The 25,881-nt window shown below is 39.1% G+C and overlaps 1 protein-coding gene across 2 annotated transcripts in view; it reads left to right on the top strand.

The window, feature by feature from the left end:
- The window catches only part of CACUL1 (CDK2 associated cullin domain 1), an 83,106-nt gene that overhangs the window by 14,094 nt on the left and 43,131 nt on the right, over window positions 1-25,881 (top strand). For both annotated transcript variants that reach the window (XM_081823422.1, XM_081823421.1), the window contains exons 2-3: window positions 17,466-17,592; window positions 18,731-18,833. In XM_081823422.1, the coding sequence (XP_081679548.1) occupies window positions 17,466-17,592; window positions 18,731-18,833 (230 nt within the window). The remainder of the gene's footprint in view (window positions 1-17,465; window positions 17,593-18,730; window positions 18,834-25,881) is intronic.

Genomic DNA, 25,881 nt, shown 5'->3' on the forward strand with positions numbered 1-25,881 from the left:
GTGTGTCTTTTTTTTTTTTTTTTTTTTTATTTGTGAGAGAGAGAATGAGAGACAGAGAGCACGAGAGGGAGGAGGGTCAGAGGGAGAAGCAGACTCCCCGCTGAGCAGGGAGCCCGATGCGGGACTCGATCCCGGGACTCCAGGATCATGACCTGAGCCGAAGGCAGTCGCTTAACCGACTGAGCCACCTAGGCGCCCTGTGTGTGTCTTTTTTAAGGTCTATGGAATAGTAACGTAGAGAGGTCTAGTGGGCAATTGGTGAACTCTGAGCTTTCTTATTCCCTGTGCCTTAGAATATTTATTGGAAATACTGAAACAAAAATTTCATTTCACTAGATTTTTTTTTCTCTTTCTGAGGATTTGAAATTCACCAAACTCTTTGGCCTTAAAACAACACAAAACTTTGGTTTTGTTAAAATACAGGTTCATAATTCAAACTGTATGAAAAGATATGTAATGAGAATCAGTGGTTCCCTCCTCTGCCCCTTCCCATTCCTGGACCTATAACCCAGAGTCAGTCACTTAGCATTCATTTAGCTGTTTCTTCTAGTATTTATCCACACACTTCAGTGTGTTAATGTTGTTATTGCTTGATTTATCACTTTTATATGATCTGTTGGCTTCAGGTTATTAACATGAGGTTTTAGTTCTCTTATACCTCTACCTACCTTACCCCTTCAATTCTTTTAATACCACAATTTTTCATTCAATTAATAAACCATCTTTACATTATGACTATGTAAATATTCACCAAAAGGCCAGGAGTGCACTCAGATTCCTTTTTCTTTCACATAGATCTTTATTATTAGTTGCTTTGTTTATACTTACATCATTTTTGTTAAGCGTATTTTTAAAACTTTTCAATGGCTTCATCAGATCCACCATCTGTCACTGGTGTTTTAAAAATGCCCAATTAATCTGTATTTTCTTTTTGTCTGCTTGTGAAGCTGTTAATCTTGTTTCTGTTTATTCCTTAGGGCTACTGCACAGTTGCCTTGCAGGGGCTTCCCAAATAGTTGGAATGATTGTTACTCGACGTCTTCCTTTTTATTGTTTTTCCGTGTGTGTGTGTGTGTGTGTGTGTGTGTGTGTGTGTAGAACATATCTTCTAGTAGTTTCCTGAGAAAATGTGTGTATATAATAAAGTTTCAGATTTTCTCTAAAAATTCTGTCTTCACCCTTAATTGACAGTTTGGGTCTAGAATTATTAACTGAAAACAACTTTTCCTTGGAATTTTTCAAGTGCTGCTTCATTGACTTTAAGCTTGCAGTATTATATTGGAGAATTCAGGTGCCAATTTAATTTTTGGTCTTTTGTATGTGACCTTTTTTCCCCTTGAAAAAATTTCTGGGATATTTTCTTATATTAATGTGTCAATATTTTTCTCCCTTTACATTTTTTCTATTCCTTTTTTCTGGAATTATGGGTTGTCAGGTGTTGAATTCCCTGTTTTTGTTTTCTGTCAACTACTTTTTGCTATATCCTCTTAATGTTTGGGGAGAATTTCTTGATATTCTGTTGTTTTTTTTTAACAGCTGCTATATTTTTATTTTAAGAGCATTTGGATTGCTTTTTCATGGAAGTGCCTTTAATTTTTATCTTAATCTCTTCAAGGATAATAATTACAGGGTTTTTTTTCAAGTTTTAAAAATTCTCTATCTATCTTTTCAGTTTTTTTTTTTTTAAAGATTTTATTTATTTACTTGACAGAGAGATAGCTAGAGCAGGAACACAAGCAGGGGGAGTGGGAGAGGGAGAAGCAGGCTTTCTGCGGAGCAGGGAGCCTGATGTGGGGCTTGATCCCAGGACCCTGGGATCATGACCTGAGCCAAAGGCAGACGCTTAACGACTGAGACACCCAGGCGCCCCTATCTTTTCAGTTTTTGTTTTGATTTCTCATGTCCAAAACGTTCTACAAATCTTGGTGATCCATAGCCGTCTATTTATATAAAACCAAAAAAGGCTAATTGTGGTAGTTCTGTGTTTACAAGGGGCCTTACCAAGTGTAAGTGTTGGCCTTCACTTTAGGCTAATTAGATGCAGAGCTGCTGTTTTGTTGGGGAATTGTCAAATGTTAGTATGGGAAAGTCCTTTCTCTGGCTCTGTTCATTTTCTCTAGGGGAAGATCTTTCATCCTGGGAGAATGGTGGGGGTAGTAGCTAAATGGAACAGGAAGTAAAGTACATTTTTCCTGGTCCATGGCATTCTAGAATTTATGAGGAGCAGGATTAGATGTTTGAGTGTTCCTTACATTGACTTTCGGCTTTTACTTAATCCATCAGCTCTGTGTTTCATACAGACATGCTTGTGCATGCGCCCCCTCCGCCCTTCATATATCTGTGTCTCAGAGTCCCAGGCTTGTATCTTTCAGTTTCTGCACAGATTAACCCTTTTCTTTTTACTGTTTTGTCTACAGATTTGCAGCCAATCTTCACCTCTCCCCTCCGTGCCCCCCATTCTCTGCCTCTAACCCACACTCATGTATCCTGTCTTCAAGCCCTGAACTTCTGGATCCTGCAGGGCAAGATTAGCTCACTTATTGGTGCTTCCACCTCAGCACACACTGCCTTGTACTACTATTTCAAAGTTAAACTTTCCTGGTCTTAATGCCATGGAGAGATTGACTTGTAGGAAATCAACAACAGACTTTTAAAACTATGGCACACCTACGCTTAGCATGATTTACACCTCTGTATTCAGTTGAGCAGATACTTTATGAATATTATGAGATTTTGGATTAGCTGGAGTTAGAACTAGAATAGATGATAGCCCTTGCCCTTTTCATATGTACTATCATAACGTGTTCATTTTAGGAAGTGTGTTACAATCTCAAGTGTGATGTTTTAGTTGTAGAATAATGTTGTGTGGTAACTCTCCTAAAGGTATATGGACTTCAGTCTTGCTGTAGGCCACTGCAGCTGGTTTTCGGAGATAGTAGTGATGAAGGATGTTTATGCCATTACGTTTTGTGAAATTGAGAAATGTGTGGATTTTTAAGCAGTAAAACAGTAATTAAATGTATTTCCTTTACAAATTTTAGAGTGTTTTGAGGAAAGAAACATGTTATTTGAAGTAAGACAAAGCAGGTTATATAGTTTCACACAGTATGTTACAAGCCTTTTGTGGACTAAAATGTTTTCCTTTTGGGGATGATAGGATAGGATGGGGTGGGAAGCACAGAATCCTTAAACAATGAGTTAATGAGGACTTATATGAAATAAAAATAAGATACTAGTGTTATCTAATTGCTTATGTGAATGTAACTTCATTTTTACATGGAATGATTTCTTAATGATCACAGTAGACATTTTATATTGTCCATAGTATTTAATTGATTTTAATCGAATTAAACCACAAACTCTAAACTTCCTGAACAAACAAATACCTGAAGCATGCAACTTTGAAAATGTTTTTGCCTACTTCAGAGCAGTTGCTTCATTAGGACTTAACATAAGCCGCCCTCCTCTATTGGCAAATGGAAATACACCTGAGTAGTAGGGGTTTTTTTTCCCTCCTGATAAGGAAAAGGATATTTAAAGTATTTGGTAACCCCTTTTATTTATTTTTTTATTAACATATAATGTATTATTTGTTTCAGGGGTATAGGTCTGTGATTCATCAGTCTTACACAATTCATAGCACTTACCATAACACATACCCTCCCCAGTGTCCATCACCCATCCACCCCATCCCTCCCACCCCCCTCCACTCCAGCAGCCCTCAGTTTGTTTCCTGAGATTAAGAGTCTCTTACGATTTGTCTCCCTCTCTGGTTTTGTCTTGTTTCGTTTTTCCCTCCCTTCCCCTATGATCCTGTCTTGTGTCTCAGATTCCTCATATCAGTGAGATCATATGATTGTCTTTCTCTGATTGACTTATTTCGCTTAGCATAATACCTTCTAGTTCCACCCACATAATGACAAATAGCAAGATTTTTTTTGTGTGTTTTTTTTTGATGGCTGCATAATATTCCATCGTGTATATATACCACATCTTCTTTATCCATTCATCTGCTCCTGGACATCTAGGCTCCTTCCATAGTTTGGCTATTGTGGACATTGCTGCTATAAACACTGGGGTGCACGTGCCCTTTTGGATCACTACATTTGTATCTTTGGGGTAAAATACCCAGTAGTGCAATTGCTGGGTCGTAGGGTAGCTCTATTTTCAACTTTTTGAGGAACCTCCATACTGTTTTCCAGAGTGGCTGCGCCAGCTTGCATTCCCACCAACAGTGTAGGAGGGTTCCCCTTTCTCCGCATCCTCGCCAATATCCTTTGTTTCCTGACTTGTTAATTTTAGCCATTCTGACTGGTGTGTGTTGGTATCTTATTGAAGTTTTGATTTGTATTTCCCTGATGCCGAGCGATGTTGAGCACTTTTTCATGTGTCTGTTGGCCATTTGGCTGTCTTTGCAAAGATGTCTGTTCATGTCTTCTGCCCATTTCTTTCTTTTTTTTTTTTAAGAGTTTATTTATTTGTTTTTTTTTTTTTTAAAGATTTTATTTATTTATTGGAGAGCGAGCGAGAGAGAAACAGCATGAGAGAGGAGAGGGTCAGAGGGAGAAGCAGGCTCCCCGCTGAGCCGGGAGCCCGATGTGGGACTCGATCCCAGGACCCTGGGATCATGACCTGAGCTGAAGGCAGTCGCTTAACCAACTGAGCCACCCAGGCGCCCAAGAGTTTATTTATTTGTTTGACACAGAGAGAGAGACAGAGGAAACACAAGCAGGGGGAATGGAAGAGGTAGAAGCAGGCTCCCTGCTGAGCAGGAAGTCCGATGCGGGACTCGATCTCAGGACCCTGGGATCACAACCTGAGCCAAAGGCAGACGTCTAATGACTGAGCCACCCAGGTGCCCCTTCTGCCCATTTCTTGATAGGATTATTTTTTCTTTGGGTGTTGAGTTTAATAAGTTATTTATAGATTTTGGATACTAGCCCTTTATCTGATATGTCATTTGCAGGTATCTTCTCCCATTCTGTCAGTTGTCTTTTGGTTTTGTTGACTGTTTCCTTTGCTGTGCAAAAGCTTTTTATTGTGAGGAAGTCCCAATAGTTCATTTTTGCCCTTGCTTCCCTTGCCTTCGGCAATGTTTCTAGGAAGAAGTTGCTGCGACTGAGGTCAAAGAGGTTGCTGCCTGTGTTCTCCTCAAGGATTTTGATGGATTCCTGTCTCACATTAGGTCTTTCATACATTTTGAGTGTATTTTTTTGTGTGGTGTAAGGAAATGGTCCAGTTCATTCTTCTGCATGTGGCTGTCCAATTTTCCCAACACCATTTGTTGAAGGGACTGTCTTTTTTCCGTTGGACATTCTTTCCTGCTTTGTCGAAGATTAGTTAACCGTAGAGTTGAGGGTCCATTTCTGGGCTCTCTATTCTGTTCCATTGGTCTATATGTCTGTTTTTGTGCCAGTACCATACTGTCTTGATGATGACAGCTTTGTTAAAGAGCATGAAGTCCGGAATTGTGATGCCACACAATTTGCTTTTCTTTTTCATCATTCCTCTGGCTATTCGGGGTCTTTTTTGGTTCCATACAAATTTTAGGATTATTTGTTCCGTTTCTTTGAAAAAAGCTGATGGTATTTTGGTAGGGATTGCATTAAATGTGTAGATTGCTCTAGGTAGCATTGACATTTTCACAATATTTGTTCTTCCAATCCATGAGCATGGAACATTTTTCCATTTCTTTGTGTCTTCCTCAATTTCTTTCATGAGTATTCTATAGTTACTGAGTACAGATTCTTTGCCTCTTTGGTTAGATTTAGTCCTAGGTATCTTATAGTTTTGGGTGCAATTGTAAATGGGATCGACTCCTTAATTTCTCTTTCTTCTGTCTTGTTGTTGGTGTATAGAAATGCAACTGATTTCTGTGCATTGATTTTATATCCTGCCATTTTGCTGAATTCCTGTATGAGTTCTAGCAGTTTTGGGGTGGAGTCTTTTGGTTTTCCATATAAGGTATCATATCATCTGCAGAGAGTGAGTTTGACTTCTTTTCCGATTCGGTTGCCTTTTACTTCTTTTTGTCATCTGATTGCTGAGGCTAGGACTTCCAGCACTATGTTGAATAGCAGTGGTGATAGTGGACATCCCTGCCATGTTCCTGACCTTTGGGGAAAAGCTCTCAGTTTTTCCCCATTGAGAATGATACTCGCTGTGGGTTTTTCATACATGGCTTTTATGATATTGAGGTATGTACCTTCTATCCCTGCGCTCTGAAGAGTTTTAATCAAGAGAGGATGCTGTACTTTGTCAAATGCTTTTTCTGCATCTATTGAGAGGATCATATGGTTCTTGTTCTTTCTTTTGTTAATGTATTGCATCACATTGATTTGCGGATGTTGAACCAACCTTGCAGCCCAGGAATAAATCCCACTTGGTCGTGGTGAATAATCCTTTGAATGTACTGTTGGATCCTATTGGCTAGTATTTTGGTGAGAATTTTTGCATCCATGTTCATCAGGAATATTGGTCTGTAATTCTCTTTTTTGATGGGGTCTTTGTCTGGTTTTGGGATCAAGGTAATGCTTGCCTCGTAAAATGAGTTTGGCAGTTTTCCTTCCATTTCTGTTTTTTGGAACAGTTTCAGAAGAATAGTTAATCTTCTTTAAATGTTTGGTAGAATTCCTCTGGGAAGCCATCTGGCCCTGGGCTCTTGTTTGTTGGGAGATTTTTGATTACTGCTTCAATTTCCTTAGTGGTTATGGGTCTGTTCAGGTTTTCTATTTCTTCCTGGTTCCGTTTTGGTAGTTTATACATCTCTAGGAATGCATCCATTTCCTCCAGATTGTCTAATTTGCTGGCATATAGTTGCTCATTATATGTTATTATAATTGTATTTTTTTTGGTGTTGGTTGTGATGTCTCCTCTTTTTTTTTTTTTTTTTTTAAAGATTTATTCATTTCAGACACAGAGATACAGAGAGAGAGAGAGAGCATGAGCAGGGGGAGAGGCGGAGGGAGAGGGAGAGCAGCCTCCCCACTGAGCCAGGAGCCCAATGTGGGGCTCGATCCCAGTACCCTGGGATCAGGACCTGAGCTGAAGGCAGATGCCCAACCATCTGAGCCACCCAGGCACCCCAGTGATGTCTCCTCTTTCATTCATGATTTTATTTATTTGGGTCCTTTCTCTTTTCTTTTTGATAAGTCTGGCCAGGGGTTTACCAATCTTAATTAATTCTTTCAAAGAACCAGCTCCTAGTTTCGTTGATCTGTTCTACTGTTCTTTTGGTTTCTATTTCATTGATTTCTGCTCTGATCTTTATTATTTCTCTTCTCCTGCTGGGTTTAGGCTTTATTTGGTGTTCTTTTTCTGGCTCCTTTAGGTGTAGGGTTAGGTTGTGTATTTGAGACCTTTCTTGTTTCTTGAGAAAGGCTTGTATTGCTATATACTTTCCTTTTAGGACCGTCTTTGGTGCATCCCAAAGATTTTGAACAGTTGTGTATTCATTTTCATTTGTTTCCATCAATTTTTTATTTATTTATTTATTTTTTTGTTTCCATCAATTTTTTAAATTCTTCTTTAGTTTCCTGGTTGACCCATTCATTCTTTAGTAGGATGCTCTTTAGCCTCCATGTATTTGAGTTCTTTTCTGACTTTCCTCTTGTGATTGAGTTCTAATTTCAAAGCATTGTGGTCTGAAAATATGCAGGGGATGATCCGAATCTTTTGGTACCGGTTGAGACCTGATTTGTGACCCAGGATGTGATCTATTCTGGAGAATGTTCCATGGGCACTAGAGAAGAATGTGTATTCTGTTGCTTTGGGATGGAATGTTCTGAATGTATCTGTGAGGTCCATCTGGTCCAGTGTGTCATTTAAAGCCTTTATTTCCTTGTTGATCTTTTGCTTAGATGATCTGTCCATGTCATTCAGGGGGATGTTAAAGTCCCCTACTATTACTGTATTATTGTCTATGTGTTTCTTTGCTTTTGTTATTAATTGGCTTATATAATTGGCTGCTCCCGTGTTAGGGCCATAGATATTTGAAATTATTAGATCTTCTTGTTGGATAGACCCTTTAAGTATGATCATAGTGTCCTTCCTCATCTCTTATTATAGTCTTTGGTTTAAAATCTAATTTGTCTGATATAAGGATTGCCACCCCAGCTTTCTTTTGATGTCCATTAGCATGGTAAATGGTTTTCCAACCCCTCACTTTCAATCTGGAGGTATCTTTGCGTCTAAAATGAGTCTCTTGCTGACAGCATATCGATGGGTCTTGCTTTATTTAATCCATTCTGATACCCTTTGTCTTTTGATTGGGGGCATTTAGCCCATTTACATTCAGGGTAACTATTGAAAGATATGAATTCAGTGCCATTGTATTGCCTGTAAAGTTACTGTATATTGTCTGTGTTCCTTTCTGGTCTATGTTACTTTTAGGCTCTCTCTTTACTTAGAGGATCCCTTCCAATATTTCTTGTAGGGTTGGTTTGGTGTTCGCAAATTCTTTTAGTTTTTGTTTGTCCTGGAAGCTTTTTATCTCTCCTTCTATTTTTGGTGACAGCCTAGCTGGATATAGTATTCTTGGCTGCATGTTTTTCTCATTTAGTGCTCTGAATATATCATGCCGGTCCTTTCTGGCCTGCCAGGTCTCTGTGGATACGTCTGCTGCCAATCTAATGTTTTTACCGTTGTAGGTTACAGACCTCTTGTCCCGAGTTGCTTTTAGGATTTTCTCTTTGTCTCTGAGACTTGTAAGTTTTACTATTAGATGTCAGGGTGTTGACCTGTTTTTATTGATTTTGAGGGGTGTTCTCTGTGCCTCCTGGATTTTGATGCCTGTTTCCTTCCTCTAATTAGGGAAGTTATCCACTATAATTTGCTCCAATATACCTTCTGCCCCTCTCTCTTTTTCTTCTTCTTCTGGGATCCCAATTATTCTAATATTGTTTTGTTTTATGGTATCACTTATCTCTTGAATTCTCCTCCTGTGATCCAGTAGTTGTTTATCTCTTTCTCAGCTTCCTTATTCTCCATCATTTGATCTTCTATATCACTAATTCTGTCTTCTGCCTCATTTATCTTGCAGTTAGAGCCTCCATTTTTGATTGCACCTCATTAATAGCCTTTTTGATTTTGACGTGGTTAGATTTTAGTTCTTTTATTTCTCCAGAAAGGGATTCTCTAGTATCTTCTATGCTTTTTTCAAGCCCAGCTAGTATCTTTATCATCGTCATTCTGAACTCTGGTTCTGACATCTTACCTAATGTCTGTATTGATTAGGTCCCTGGCAGTCGGTACTGCCTTTTGTTCTTTTTTTTTGAGGTGAGTTTTTCCATTTCGTCATTTTGTCCAGAGAATAGATGAATGAGAGAACAAAATGCTAGAAGGGTAACAACGACCCCAGAAAAATATACACTAAACAAATCAGAAGAGACCTGAAACTGGGGGGAAAAGAGAGGGGGGAAAAAAAAGAAGAGAATATGATCAGACTGGTGAATAGAACAGAGCCACACACGAGATTTTGGGTGTATTTTGGTCTGTTAGAAGAAGCTGCCTCCCAAAATTTTAAAGAAAGAAAAACTTATATATATACAAAAATAAGGATAAATACAATGAAGGGATGGAGTATGATTGTAAAGTTGAGAATTAAAAAAGATTTTAAAAAAAGGAATTGACAAGACGTTGGTTGGAAAAGGAAAGAAGAAAAATTAAAGAAAATTAAAAAAATTAACTTTGAAAGACTAAAGAATCATGGGAAAAAAGCCATGAATTCTATGTCCTGTATTCCCATAGCGCTGGGGTTTTGCCGTTCTCATTGACCGGTAAACTTGGTCTTGGCTGGCTGTTCTTGCTGATCTTCTGGGGGTGGGGCCTGTTGCCGTGGTTCTCAAATGTCTTTGCCTGACGCGGAATTGCACCGCCCTTGCCAGGGGCAGGGCTAAGTAATCTGCTTGGGTTTGCTCTCCGTAGCTTTTGTTCCCTGAAAGCTTTCCCTACAGCTTTGGAGGATGAGAATGAAAATGGCGGCCTCCCAATCTCTGGCCCTGGGGAGCCAAGAACTCGGGGCCTCCCTCCTCAGTGAGCCCCCAGAAGAAAGCAGTCAGTCACTCCTGTCTCCCCAGTCTCTGTTGGCACTCCGTGCTCACCCGGCCTGTGACTGAGCGTTTCTGTCTCTGGCACACGACCCCATTTGGAGTCTCCAAACCCAGCAGATTCCTGCGGTGCGCTCCCGCACTGCTCCTCCCGGGGGAAGAAGGGGAGTCTCCCCGGATCTGTCGCTTGTTAGGTCCCTGCTGGAAGAGCAGTGGCCCGACTGTGCTGCGGATCACGGTTTATGGCAACCCCGAGCTGAGAGCCCACTCCTCAGCTCCATCTCTGCATCCCGCTTCCCCGCTCCAATACCTCGGAGCTCTACTGCACTCAGGCACCCCTGGTCTTTCTGTGACCCCAAGGGTCCTGCGACCACACTGTCTCAGCGAGGGTTCCACCCCCAGCTTAGCCACTGGAGCAACGTCCCTCAGCGGAGCCGACTTCTAAAAGTTCTAATTTTGTGCTCTGCTGCTCTATCACTTGCGGGTATAGGCTGATGGAGGCTCCCTCCCCTGCCATCTGTCTTCCCAAATATCGACTCAGATTCACTTCTCCGCACGTCCTACCTTCCAGAAAGTGGTCGCTTTTCTGTTCATAGAATTGTTGCTATTCTTTTCTTTGATCTCCAGTTCAGTTGGTAGGTGTTCAGAGTGGTTTGATAGCTATCTAGCCGAATTCCTGGGACCAGATGAAATTTAGGTCTCCTACTCCTCTGCCATCTTGCTCTTCCTCCTTACTATTTTTCTTTTTTTAATCACAAGTTCTCTTAGGAACAACTAAGTATTACTATCTCTTGTCAGTATCAAGTTATTTTCCTTTTGAGAGAAATAAGTAATTGGATTTTTTTTTTAGTTAACACCCCATTTATTAGAATATACTACCTTGTTCTGATTCTGATTCTTCTGTTTTACTCTATTCCTTTTCTTCATTCCCAAAGGCTTCCTCCCATCCCCCAGACTTTGTTCTTGGCCTTCAGCTTCTCTCTGTCCGTTATTTGAAAGGGTTGTCATCCCCTTGTGCTGTAGAGAATAGAGCATTCTGCCAGGTCATAATGTTTTGGACAACACAAGTTTACTAGATTGTTACTGATGGATGGACACAGGGTGGCAACAAGAAGTCAGTTTTTTTTCTGAGATCCCATATACTAGCCAGAGTTAAATAGAAAACCCAGAGCTTTTTGTCCTAGTCCATTCTTTTACCTTATCTAGTTGTAATTAATTATAGTTAATCTAAAAAGTCATTGTGTTTGAAACATAATTTGGCCTCTTAAATTTGGCTTAATCATTTAATTCATAATTGCTTTTGCTGTATTCTTAAGGAGTCAATTCTGAATGAAGGCAGTATTCTTGGTGGGGAGAAAGGGATGTGAAAGAGTAGAACTCTGGGGCGCCTGGGTGGCTCAGTTGGTTGGGCGGCTGCCTTCGGCTCAGGTCATGATCCTGGAGTCCCAGGATCGAGTCCCACATTGGGCTCCCTGCTCAGCAGGGAGTCTGCTTCTCCCTCTCCCGCTCCCCCCTCTTGTGCTCTGTCTCTAAAATAAATAAATAAAATTAAAAAAAAAAAAAAGAAGGAGTAGAACTTTAAGGAGTCTTTGATACAAAAACAGTTCCTTGTTGTTCCTTTAAAATTTTTCTTTGATACATTTACACCTTTATTCGACTCTCCAAGTTGTTCAGAACAGACAAACCATGTGCTAACAATCGAGAACAGAACACACCTGTGATCCTGGCTGTCCCGTGTCTCTCAGACTTGAGCAGGTTTAAGAATCACCTGGAGGGCTTGGTAAACAGATTCCTGTACTGTGAATCACTCCAGGCTCCTCCCCAGGTTTCTGTTTTCAGTAGTTTTAGGTTAGGGCCTGGCATTTGGCATTTACAACAAGTTTCCAGGTGATGCCAATGCTGTTCTGGGTATCCTCATATTTGAGAACCACTCATATAAGGCAATGAGAGGTCTTTGCTGTAGACTGAGTATAAATTAGTAAAACCTGATATGATTTCTGAATATATCTTCCTCTTATAAACAAAGAAATAAAGAAATTTAAAAGAAATAGTAGAGCTTCCCTGGTTTGCTTCAGCCTGTGTGAAATAAAATATGCTTTAAACTTTAATTCCAGAATGACTAATAAGTGATACGCCATCAACTGTTTTTATAGTAAGCATTTATTTTGACTTTCATTAAATTAATTTACTTCACATATGTTATTGAGTACTTATCATGTGCTAGGCACTGTTTGGAGTTGGGGCTCTAGTAGTAAATTTCTCCTTCAGGGGGCTTTTATGTAATTTGAGGGAGATCAGTAATAAATGTCAAGTTTTGATAAATTACTTGAATAAAAAAGTATGAGAGTTGAACATATTTACTCCTACCTGGTATAAATTATATGTTTCTAATAGTTTCTTACTTATTAGTAACCTGTTAATATTTCTTGAACCTTAGATTTCAACTATTCCATGTGTTTCAGACTTTTTATTTCACTTTATTTTAGTAAAGTTCAATTAAACAACTTTCTCAGTAAGACTTAGACTGTATGAACTTGTTATCTTATGTGTTCCTAGCTTTAAGTCTTATGGCATGATGTTTTGAGGCCAACACTAGGGTTTTAACATTTTTTTGAACTTGACTGTCTCCAGAGGGCACGGCAGCCTTCAGTTCTTTGAAGTGTTCATTGTTCTTTTTTATTTTTACACTAGGCCTGCTTTACTCATCTATGTTCCTGGCCTGGGCTTTGTTGGCTTTAGTTTGAAAAGAAGTGCATTATTTTCAAGCTGGAAAATCTAACCTAGATAAAATTTAGTATTTTTTTTTTTTAAGATTTTATTTATTTCTTTGAGAGAGAGAGAGAGAGAATGAGCAGGTGGGGAGGGGCAGAGGGAGAGAGAGGGAAGCAGACTCGCTGCTGAGCAGGGGAGCCCAAGCGGGCCTTGATCCCAGGACTGTGGGATCATGACCTGAGCCAAAGGCAGACGCCTAACAGGCTGAGCCACCCAGGTACCCTCCAAATTTAATAATTTAATAGTAATTTCATTTTTGTTTAGTTTCCATGCTTTGTGTTTCTTTTTGTCAGTCTGAACTTTTTTGTGGACAAAGTTGAAAGGGATTGACTACATTTCTCTAACAAGAAGATCTAGTTTTAAAATTCAGGACTACACACCACACACATTCACACACATGCTTTGTATATATTTTTCAATCAGGGGTGGGTTGACATTAGCAAGGAAATAATGAATACCTTTAAGTTTTTTGGATTGTTATTTTAAGTGTTGACTGCAGATTCTGACTGCAGGTGTGGAAAACCTTCCTAGTCTTTGGCTAAGAGTATATACCAGTGTGTGTTCATTCTTCAGACTACCTCTGGTTCTTCTGATACTTGTCTGTATTCTGTTCTTTTACTACTATGGTGAAGATTGGCTGGTTTCCTAGAAGAAAGTTATATTAGCTAGTATCTTAGTCCATTCAAGCCGTTATCACAATACCAGAGATTGAGTGACTTATAAACAGCAGAAACTTATTTTTCACAGTTCTGGAGGCTGGGAAGTCCGAGATGAAGGTGCTGGCAAATTCAGAGTCTGGCAAGGACCTGCTTCCTGGTTCATAGTAGAGTGTCTTCTTGCTGTATCTTTACATGGCATAAGGGGTGAGGAAGCTCTCTGGGGGCATTAATTCCATTTGTGAGGATCTCACTCCCATGACCTAATCACGTCCCAAAGGCCCCACCCAGTACCATCACATTGGAGGTTTAAGATTTCACCATAGGGGTGCCTGGGTGGCTCAGTTGGTTAAGCGACTGCCTTCGGCTCAGGTCATGATCCTGGAGTCCCTGGATCGAGTCCTGCATCAGGCTCCCTGCTCGGCAGGGAGTCTGCTTCTCCCTCTGACCCTCTCCCCTCTCATGTACTTGCTCTCTCTCATTCTCTCTCTCTCAAATAAATAAAATCTTTAAAAAAAAAAAAAAAAGATTTCACCATATGAATTTTGGGGGAAGGGACACAAATATTCAGTCTACAACAGGTAGCATTTGAGGTCAACTGAATTGGCTACCTATTATTTCTCAAGCAAAATATATGTATAAATAAATTTTTATTATATTTATATTTGGAAATGTAGAGTGGAAGTAGATACGACTTTTTTTCATGTGGAAATAGGCTTTAAGATTTTCCGTGATCATGCCTTTTTCATTTTGGTTTTAAAGTCTCTTTTCAAAGATATTTAAAAGCAGAACATTAAAAAAAACAAAAAACCATGCCACATGAATTACCACCTCTGTAGTGGGACTCCCGTTCTGTACTTACAGCTGCAGGACTTTACATTTTAGATTCTTTTTCTTCCTTTGAATTTTTGTCTTGGTAATTTGCTGAGGTGTAAAGCCTGTGTTGGAGAAGTAGGAGCGCTCTCCAACTGCAGCAGAGGCAGAGTTCATTGAACGCAGCAGCAGTCGGGTGCCCATGGGATTATGTTAATTCTTGGCTTCTGTACTTGAAATTTTCTTTCTGAGCATGTCACTTACCTTCTTTAAATTCCAACTTTTGGTGTTGAGCAGGTATGTGATATGGTTTAGGTGATAGATTGATCGGAGATTCACCAACCTAGAATCCTGTAGTGAGAAAGTGATGTTCTTTTTAGTTATTTCCAGTTTTCTTTTTCAGTTTTCTTTGAGTCCTTCAAAAAGCAGAAAGATGGTATTTTGGAGGTAGTGTGTAACACTTCTCAACATTGGCCAATCTCCATTTTTCACAGGGAAAGCAAGCTCCAGCTTCAGGCAGTAGGACACGGCTAGAATTTAATAATAACACTGTATTTATTTCTGTATCATCTTTTGTTTAATGGAAAATGATACTGCTTTTCTATTTTTGATAGATTCCCCCCCCCCTTTTTTAAAGCACAAATAGTTGTAAGCACAAGGGGGTGATTCTAGGACGCACCTGCAGGGGAATGGCGACATGAGACAGAAAAGGTAAGGAAGCCAGTAAGGAAGTCACCACTGTGGACAACAGGAGTGTAAGCCCAGTGGGGAGCTCTGGAAGTCCATGTAGCACATGCACCTCAGCCTTGTCTTACTCCAGAGTAAAAGGGAGGTACTGGGATATTTATACTGAATTCTCGTTTGTTGTTACTTGAAGGCTCCTGGGGTTGTTAATTCTTCAGAACTTCCAAGCTGCCCCTCCTTCAGTCAGAGCAACTCTGATAGCCAGAGAGAACACTGAGGCAAATAATGGTTGGTTTTGACAGTGGCCTTTGTGGACAGAATAAATGGGTGGGGCACCAACAATTTCTGCTGGGCTTTCAAATATTCTAAGGTTCTCTTACATCCTCCTCAGCCTAGTAAACAGCAGCCCCATCCTGTGGTGCTCAGGCCACAAACTTTGGAGTCATCCTTGACCTTTCTGTCATGTCTCCCACCCAGACCATCAGCAAATCTGGTTGGCTCAACCTCTAAAATTTATTCCAAATCTGACCTCTTTCACCCCCACTACTGCCACCTCGTTCAACCCCCATCACCTCACAGCCTCCTGACTTTGCTCACTCCTAACGTAGCAGCTGGATGAGCCATAGAAAACCTAAGTCAGATCACATCACTTCACCCAAAACCCTCCAAATGTCCCCATCTTACTCAGAGTAAAGGAATGGCCCCTAAGGCCCTCTGTGATTTGGCCTCCTCCATCCTTTTGTGTGTGTGTGTGTCTTTGTACATGCATATATAGTTCTGTTTTTAGCCTTATGTGTAGTCAAAACATTTGTTTCTTCTCCATTCCTTTCAGTGCAAGAATTCATTTGTCAAGATTTTCATTCTGTCTTTACTTCTACATCCTGGTTTATTTTATTTTATTTTATTATTATTATTTTTTAAATTTTCATACAGTAAATGTACTTTTTTATGGTATATACTTATGTTGGTTTTGACAAATGCCTGGGGTGCTATATCCACTAGGACTGGTTCTACACAAGAGTTCATTTTCCCATGCTACCCTTTGTAGACAGTCCTCCCCACTTTCCAGCCCCCAGTCTGTTTTCCTTTTTATAGTTTTGACTTTATTAGCATCATATAAGTGAGAATCTTCTAATATGTAGCCATTTTGGTCTGATTCTTTCAATTGGCAAAATGCATTTAAGATTATTCCATGCTCTATGAATCAATAGTTCATTCCCCAGGTGTCCTTTAGAATAAATTTAAGCAAGAAAGAGTGAATTGATTTAAAGAAAATACTGAACAACAATGACAGGGGTGGTCCATACATATGAGAAACATTCTGAACCTGAATTTAGAAATCAGTAATGTGATAGAAAGGTGCTAGATAAAAGGCTTTCTTTATCTGGTACTTCTGGCAGTAATTAGCCATGTACTCTTGGGGAAGTCAACTCTTTGCTCCCCAGTTTCTGGTAAAATACATAGTAAAATACCTGATCTAGTAGTTGTTAGCTCCGATCTCCTGAGATAGTGTTGGTTCATAAGACACAGGGTATTGGGCACCTGGGTGGCTCAAATAGATGAAGCCTCTGACTCTTGATTTTGGCTTGGGTCATGATATTGGGGTTGTGGGATCAAGCCCCACTTCTGGCTCTGCTTGTCCCTCCCCTGCCTCTCAAATAAATAAAAATAAAATCTTAAAAAAAAAAAAAGAAAGAGTATTTTAGGCTCTTTGGATAGCTCTTTTCTCCAGGACAGGCGGGTAGTCGCTCTTTTTCCCGTTAGCGTTTCATTGTTGTGAAGCAGCTGTCGGCCTGGATTTCAGAGTTGTCAGGACCAGCTATTATAAAAGCTTTATGAAGGACTAAGAGCCAGACAGGAGGAATAAGGTAAGCCTTATTGTAAGTCTCCAGGTCGTTGACGTTTTTCTGTTGGGCTTATCAAGTGTGAGATAGGTAGAATCTGAGTCAGAGCTGTAGTCATGTCCAGGAAGTGCTGGTGGTGCCAAAGATCCCTGCAAGTTTCTAGCAACCTCTTTTGTTATGGTAGCATTTGGACTTTAATCCCTAGTCCTATTGTTAGGTAGATTTTCTCAGGGGTATCTCTAAGGGTTGATTGTTGGGGTTCTAATTCCCTAGAACTTTATTGTGGTTCATGGATAGGCCATCTTGTCACCTCATTGACAATGTATATCGGAGGGTGTGTGTTTGAGAATGTGCCACTGTTAATAGATAACTGGAAAAGGAAACCAGTGATGCTTGCTTGTTTTGTTTGTATTTTTAAGGACGGACTCATCGTCATTCCTTTTTACATCATAATTAATGGCTGTTTTAAAATCCCTGACAAGATTGCTGTTTTGTTTTTTGAAATGGGATAGTAATTGAGTTGTATTTAGGTGATAGAGTGTCAAAGAAATTAAAGTAAGTGAAAGGAATTTGAGAGCACAAAATTGCTGTGATTTGTGTTTACTTTACATGTGATATGTAGTAATATTTATTTTACTTTTTACTTTTAGTAATGAATGTTATAACTATTGAAGATTATAAGAGCACATACTGGCCAAAATTGGATGGTGCCATAGATCAGCTTTTAACCCAGAGTCCTGGTGACTATATCCCCATATCCTATGAACAGATATACAGGTAAGTCAAGATATCATTTGCCTGGGTTTGAGAGGGTATATTAAGGTTCATGACACTTGAAATATGGCAGTATGTGTACACATGTAATATATGTCAGGTGAGGATCTGTAGGTTATTTTTATATTCCACACTTGGAGGTTGGAGGTTTGATTTATACTTTGTGCTTCAGAATTGGCTCTCAAGTCAAGGTAGAGTTAAGCCCACCTCACTTAGACTTCTTCCCATCTTAGCCTGCTACCCCCCCTCCATACATAATGAAGAAACTTTGGAGGTAAGTGAAAAAGACAAGAATGACAAGTGTCTGGCACAGAAATACATATTTTTTGTCTCACACGGAGACCCTAGTTTAATCTTTTGATTTTTATTAACACACAGTCCTAACTGTCTGTGGTTATTTTGTCTCCCAGGTCCTGGTAAATGGAAGCAGAAAATTAGTGAGGATCTGGGGTGGGACATGAGATCAGCCTAGTCACAAAGGAGGTGACAATTGTGTTGTTTTACACAGTGATGCACAAAGAGGTCACATTACAAACCTTTTTGTGAGTTAGTTAGTGCTAATTATCACTCTCTTTCCCTTATTTTGACATTCGTTGAAACGAAAGAATGAGAGAGAAGCTGGTTTGTAAGTAGTTATCGTAGTCAGATTTTCAGATTATCACCCAATAGTGCATTATCTAGTACTGACAAAATGTGTAATGCAGTACTCAGAAAGATTTACAGCTGGTGGTAGTATCTCTTTCATCTGAGCACTGATTGGGGCAACGTAAATTTCTATTTAGAAGTTATGATTGGTTGGGGTGCCTGGGCGGCTCAGTCAGTTAAGTGTCTGACTCTTAATTTCTGCTCAGATCATGATCTCAGGGTTGTGAGATCGAGCCCTGCAGTTGGGCTCCTTGCTCAGTGCAGAGTCTGCTTGAGATCCTCTCCCTCTGCTCCTGCCCTGTTCGAGTGTATGCATTCTCTCTCTCGCTCTCTGTCTCTGTCTCAGATAATAAAAAGTTGTGATTGGTCACTTTATTTAGGCCTGAATCAATCATTTGATGACTGGTGGCTGTGTATCCGAAGTATGCGTTCATCTTAGGTTGAATGAAGTGCTTCGTTGTTAACTTGGTTTTTCGGTTTTGGTTTTTTTCCACAGTTGTGTGTATAAATGTGTCTGCCAGCAGCACTCAGAACAGATGTACAGTGATCTGATTAAGAAGATAACTAATCACCTAGAGCGAGTCTCAAAGGAGCTGCAGGTAAAGAACTGATCATACTGATTTTTGCTTCCTTGGGATTTTTGGAATTAGTATATGTAATATATATTTGGAGGCTTATTAATTTGATAATGGTGTAAATTTACAAATATTTCCTAGATGAATATTGACCAAATTATCTAACCTTTAGAATAAATTGTTAGAAAATTAGATACAAATTGTGGAACTTTTTAGATTGAATATATTTCAGACTTTAACTGATGCCATTTATTACTATGTCAATGTTTCTTTTATTTAAAACTTTGTTATTTCTGCTAACCAGTATTTGGTGACTTTTTTAATATAAATGTATGTATATTTTAATTTTTTACTGTAACTTTTTTTGGTATTCTCTTTGAAGAGTGGTATTTGCCTGCTAGTTTCTGATATTTGCTAATATAAAAACAACTGAAGTCAGCATTTTGTTGCTAAACCAGCTGTAAAATCTGGGTGGGAGCAAGTTGTGGAAATACTCTGTTGAAGGAAGCACTTGGCCTCAGATCCCTGCCCCTCCCTGCCTTGGTGAAGTTTCCAGTGCTTGAAGGTCAGGGACTGTCTTTATGCCAGGGCCAGATGATATTTTGGTTCTGGTGTAGAAGTCACATGATGTGTAGAAAAGTCACTCAGCAGTAGATGAGCAGGTCCATACCACACTTAGGAAGTGCTCCAGCAATTCTGTAACATCCACAGTTTCTAGCAACTGCTGAGGTGGGCTTTGGCCTTGAGTATTTTTCCTCACTTACCTTGTGGTCTGAGGTATCTTGGTCTTGTTTACCCCACACAGATGTTGCACTAAAGTAGCTTTTTTTGTTTAAATTATAGTGAGAGCTATGTTTATCATAGCCAAATATATACTTTTCCTGTTGTTAGAGTGTAAACTATTTTCTTCATCTTTTTGCCACTAAATGTGAAATCTTTACTCATTTAACAAATATATTTAGTACCTAGGCATTGTATCTAGGCTGTAGATGAAACCCAAGATCCATGTATTCTAGCTTCGAGTTATTTGCTTACTAATTCTTGACTCTACCCTTGCCCTTATTTCTCACATCCAGTTTATTACCAAATCTTGTTTACTCCTTTTCTCTTTTAGCTCTTGTCCGCTTCTGTTCACTTGCCACTACCAGTCCAGCTACCATCCAGCCTCTCAGTGCTTTACTGAAATGCTCATCTTAGCTGGCTCTGCCTCTAGTCTTTGCACCTCTTGCTTATTCTTCATTTCTGTCAGAGTGGCTGTTTCTAAAGCACAAATCTGATTATCATTTTTCTGTTAGATTGAAGTTTAAACTTTTTAATATGATTTAGGAAGCCTTTCATTGTCTGATTCCTTCTTATTTCTGTGGCCTGATATATTACGTCTCTGTTCCTGCATACTGAACTTTTTCACTTCCTTGAACAGTTTATGTACTCTCTCACTTCTTGGCTTTTGCCATGTTAACTTGACTGCCTGGAACATTCTTTGTTTTTCTCTATCCTCTTATTTTTTTGGTCAGTGTGAACATACCATTTTGGCTGCAGGTTGGACATCATTTGTTTTGGAAAACATTCTCTGATACCTTGTTCTCCCAAGCCTGGGTTTGGGCGCCTCATCTGTGCGTCTGTAACACCTATTATATTATTGTAGTTCATCTGTGTATTTCTTTTGTAGCTGTGTCTGTCCCTCCCTCTGTCCCCAGTATTATTTTCTGAGAGGGCAGAGGAACATGTCTACCTTCTTTGTTATTGTATTGTTAGTACCTTCTGAATGAAATGTATATCAAATGTTTACCAGTAAATAATTTACTGCTTGTTTGAATAAAGTTTTTCTAGTGATCATGCTTTTTAACATCAAGTGTTAGGTGGTCTTTGGGGTTCAGGGAGTACCAGGGCTTTCATTAGGTCAGCAAAGAACTCAGTATCCTCAAAAAGAATTGTTTTATTAACACTAGTTTGCTATTATTGAAATAATACTAAATAATTTTCTGAAACAGAAAGCAAACCATTTCAGTTCAAATTATCAGGACAAAATATATGACTTGCTTATTTATATCTATGAAATGTGAGTTGGAGATTTTATAATGTGTGTTACACTTGGGCTCTGACTTCACGTGTAGATCATGAATTTGACCAATAGAATTGTGATTTACTAAATTCATTAGTCATATTGGAGCTTTTGCTTAAGTGGATTTTTCTTTTTCTTTTTTAAATATTTTTAAAAAATATTTTATTTATTTATTTGAGAGAGAGAGAGAGCATAAGTAGGGGTAGGGGCAGAGGGAGAGGGAGAAGCAGATTCCCTCCTGAGTAGGGAGTCCAACCTGGGTCTCAATCCCAGGACCCTGAGATCATGACCTGAGCCAAAGGCAGACGCTTAACCGACTGAGCCACCCAGGCGCCCCTGGGTTTTTCTTGTATTAATTTTATTAAGCACTGTAAGACCTCTTTTCATTTTTATTTATTTATTTATTTATTTAAAGATTTTATTTATTTATTCATGAGAGAGAGAGAGAGAGAGAGAGAGAAGCAGGCTCCCAAGGAGCAGGGAGCCCGATGCGGGACTCGATCCCAGGACCCTGGGATCATGACCTGAGCCGAAGGCAGACGCTTAACCATCTGAGCCACCCAGGCGCCCGACCTCTTTTCATTTTTACAGTTAGAATGTTGTTATAAAATATTTTGCAAGTTGGAGGGCACTGTAATATGGTATTATCAAGCTCAATCTAATTGGTAGTTTTGGAAGGCCACTTGGCTGCATTTTTGCCATGAGTTTGCTTGATCAGTTGTCAGTAATATGAAGATAACTTACTACTTGCCTAGCTGGGCTGTCCTGGGGTACCAGTACTTTGAAGTTACTGAGGTTCAGAGAGTAAGTTTCTGAGGCTTTGGAGAATGGTCCCTGTCAGTACTGTCTAGAGTTTCCTCATTCTTTATCATGAATGTCTGATTTTTCAGTACACCTTACTTTTTTGATGCACCTTCATTTATTTAACTGTTTTTTGAGGAATTTTTACATTGCTTCCAGTCTTTGACTGTTACTAATAGTGTTGCAGCATTGACTACATCCAACCATACTTCACAAAAGTCGTACCAGAGTTGCACTCCAACCAGTTACATATATATCAGTGAAATGTCTGTTTTCCCCCACCCTTGCTAATACAGCATAAGAGTAAATAATTTTTGCATTATATAATAGGAATTTTTATTAAAAACTAAAATGTAAGACTGCTATCTCTTTTGATGTTAGCATTTTGGAAACCATCCTGATAAGTGTAAAGGTAATATATGATGTAAAACCAGGGAATTTAGTTGATTTTTAGAATCAATACATGTTCTGCTTGGAGTTCAGCAGTATGGCCTGAAAAAAAAAAATCTTACTTTAGAATCATACCGTTTGTAAGATTATAAAGTCTAACCATTATTAAATGTCCTGGTGAAGTGGATAAAAACATGGGGACCTTGGTTTTGGTCTCAATTCTGCCATGCAGCTGCTGTGTGCCTTTTGATTAAACATGCTAATATAATCTTGTAAATTTTCTCAACACTGAAATGAAATGGCTTTACTGAGATATCTGGTTGCTTTAAGCAGAGTTCTAAGATAACTTGTCTCCTACTTCCTGCTTGGCCAGTGCTTCTTCATTGTTTTCCCAGGCTTAAACTCATTAGTGTCCACCTGTGTGAAGTGTTCTGGAGTCCTCGTGCTCCCCTCAAAACAAAACAGACCATTGGAATTTCTTCTTCTGTGGACTCATAGCATCTTGGCAATAACAACCATGTTAGCAGTGATTGTGTTGTATTATTTCTGCATCCATGTCTGGCCACCTGACAGGTCCTCCTTTGAGGGCAGGGACTCTGTCATGTGTGTCTTTTTATCCTTCATGTCTGGCACAGTCACAACTCAGCAAATGATTGTTGAGTGAATGCTCAGCAACCAAAATTGACCTATACCATGGAAAGAGTAGCATAATTAGTTTCACATGATCACTAATCTTTATGTTCTCTAGACGTTTAGGCATTTTATTTATTTAGTGTTCAGTTAATTTGGTTTATTAATTTATTCAGTGTCACAAATATGTGGCATAATGTACTTCATAGAGACCTTAAGGGTGCTTTTCCTGTGGAACAGAACAGGATCCATGAGCCAGAAAAGTTGTATTTGGTTGGAACGTTTTGTTTGCCGCTCTGATTTTAGAAACGAAATATTGTTGTTATTACGAGCTAAAGCAAGAGTGGGATGAGTTGCATTTGGCAGATAATCAGAAATGTAGTGCTAGTGTTGATAAATCAATAAGCTGGACCTTTGGGGTGTGGGCCTTTATCTTTCAAGGGCATCTTAAAATAGCTACTGGTTTGTATGGTTTACATGTCAGAGTGATTTATTCATCTCCATCAAAAGGTATATCCTGATGGCAAGACTGAAGAGTATATGGAATAATGTTCCATATTCTCCAGTTATTAACTTAAAAACTAGAGAATACTATTTTCAGAGATTTAAAAAGATTTTAATTTGTTAAACCTAAATGTTCTTATGTAAGAGTATAATCTAACATGCTATCTCTTAAAATCGTTTTTCTTTCATTTTAAAAGAAACAATGACTTCTCCATCACTTCAGTAACTTTACTTATTTTAAAAGGTTTTATTTATTTATTTGAGAGAGAGAGAGCATGTGCAGGGGGAGGGGCAGAGGGAGAGGCAGACTCCCCGCTGAGCAGGGAGCCTGATGACTTGGGGCCCGATCCTGATGGTGGGGCCCATCCCAGGACCCCCGGATCATGACCCAAGCTGAAGGCATACATTTAACTGACTGAGCCACCCAGGCGCCCCTCGTTTCAGTAACTTTAAAAAGCTTTTTGTTATTAAGTTTATTAAGTTACTAAAATCACTTAACTAGCTAACCCCACTTAGTATTTTGCTTACTATTACATTACATTGCATGTAAATTTCTACTTTTCTATATACTGCTAGGTTGTTTGAACTGTAACAGTGTATTTTGCCTTAGTTTTTTTTAAACCGTTCTCCCCTGCCCCTGCCCTGTGCACTTAACTCCTCTCTTCTTTAAATGTGATAAATTCTCTATTAATATATTTTCCTTTTTCCATGTCTCCAGAGCCTCAGACATGAGTTGCCAGTCCTGATTTTTTTTAATATACCAATGACTGGAAATAGATGAGTGGTTTCCTAGTTTAGTGAATAATATTCTGTTAGTTTTGGAAAATTCTGTTGAAACTTTTAGCAATCACCATACTTTGGTGAGGGCTCAGACCAGAGTCCCCAAATGTCTGTTGAACATTTCAACTTGGATTTCTTCTTGTGGATACGTCATATTTGTGTCTAACTCTGAATTCCTCTTCATCCAAATCATTTTCACTCTCAGACTTGAGATTCCATGTTCATCTTTGACTCCTTTTTTCTCCCTTACCTCTTGTTCCCAGGTGATTGTCAAGGTTGATAGAACACTGTCGTTTCACTTGCCTCTCCCCTTTCCTTCTTCACGTCATTATTGACACATGTCTGCGGTATTCTCCTAATTGGTTTGTTTTTCTCTATTATTTGTTTTTGGCTGAATAAACTTCTAAAAACACTAATTTGGTGGGCATATTTTCTTGTTCAAAAACCTTAAAGACTCTCTGTTGCCTTTCTCAGTCACAGTTGATTTTTTGGTTAGTATAAAAAACAGCTGGTTGATTTGTTGCAGGGGTTCCTAGGGGGCAACCTGATGTAGCCAGTGCCTTTCATCCAGGTGTGCAAGGGACTCTATTAGGTATAGCAGCAGATATGTGATTGATAAGACTAGATAATGTGGACCAACCCTCCTACTGATAACAATTTAAAAAATAAACAAGGTTGCTAATAAAAAAGTAAAGAATTATAGGACCAAGATCTGAGAGAGGAAGGAAACTTAGAGAGGGGAGTCTAGTATTTGAGCCATTTTTCTGCTAGGGGCACCTGTTTATTCTGGAAGGGGAGGCTAATAGTCTGAGATATTTAATAGAGTTTTGATGGGCTTTTGGGGGTAGGATGATAAAAATTGGGAATTTAGGGTCCATCACACCTGAAGGGATCATATCCCAGGAGTAGTAAGAATAATAAGTTAAAGACTATTGTAGCTGGAGCCTGATTCCTGATGCATTAAGATGGTCTGGATGTACTGGTGCCTCTAGTTGCTTACCAGAAGCAAAAGTAAATTCTCTCTGGAGAAAGATAACATTATCCTAGGCATCAAATTAGTTGCAATTTTTCATAAACAGTATCTGGCAGTCAATCAGAATAACTAGTCATATTAGGAGGTGAGCATAAAAGTAAGAGAAATGGTAAAATACATTTTTAGACAAGAATTGAGAGAATCCATCACCAGTAGTCTCTCACCTTAGAGAAATAATGAGGAGTGTTTTTCAGTGAGAAAGGAAATGTTCCTAGATGAAAACTGGAGAATCAGGTAGGAATGAAGAACAACAGAGAAGATAAGTATGCAAGTGTAGAATAATAATGATAATGTTTTATAGGGCATAAAATATATATAATCAAAACACATGACAATTGCATGTAAGGTGGCTAGGAGTCAATGGATTTAAAAATGTTCTAAGGCCCTTGCATTGTGTCAGAAGAGGTAAAAGTACTAATTTTGTTTATTAGACTGATATAAGAAGGATGCAGTCTGTAATTTTAGGATAACCACTAAAAGAATGGTAAAAGAAAGTGTAGTAAACAGGATAATAGAGGGAGAATATGGAATAATTTTGAAAGTAAAGAAGTCAAAGGATTTTAAAAAAAGGTACAGAGAACAGATGGGACACATAGAAAACTAATAGTAAGATAATAAATTTAAACTTCCGGGGCGCCTTGGTAGCTTAGTCATTAAGCATTTGCCTTCGGCTCAGGTCATGATCCCAGGGTGCTGGGATCGAGCCCCATATTGGGCTCCCTGCTCCACGGGAAGCCTGCTTCTCCCTTTTCCACGCACCCTGCTTGTGTTCCCTCTCTTGCTGTGTCTCTCTTTGTCAAATAAATAAATAAAATCTTTAAAAAAAAAAAAAAAAGAATTTTAAACTTCCATCTATCAATTGTTATGTGAAA

The sequence above is a fragment of the Leptonychotes weddellii genome, chromosome 6 (assembly GCF_054177405.1).
Source record: "Leptonychotes weddellii isolate Sample4059 chromosome 6, ASM5417740v2, whole genome shotgun sequence".
Lineage (NCBI taxonomy): Eukaryota > Metazoa > Chordata > Mammalia > Carnivora > Phocidae > Leptonychotes > Leptonychotes weddellii.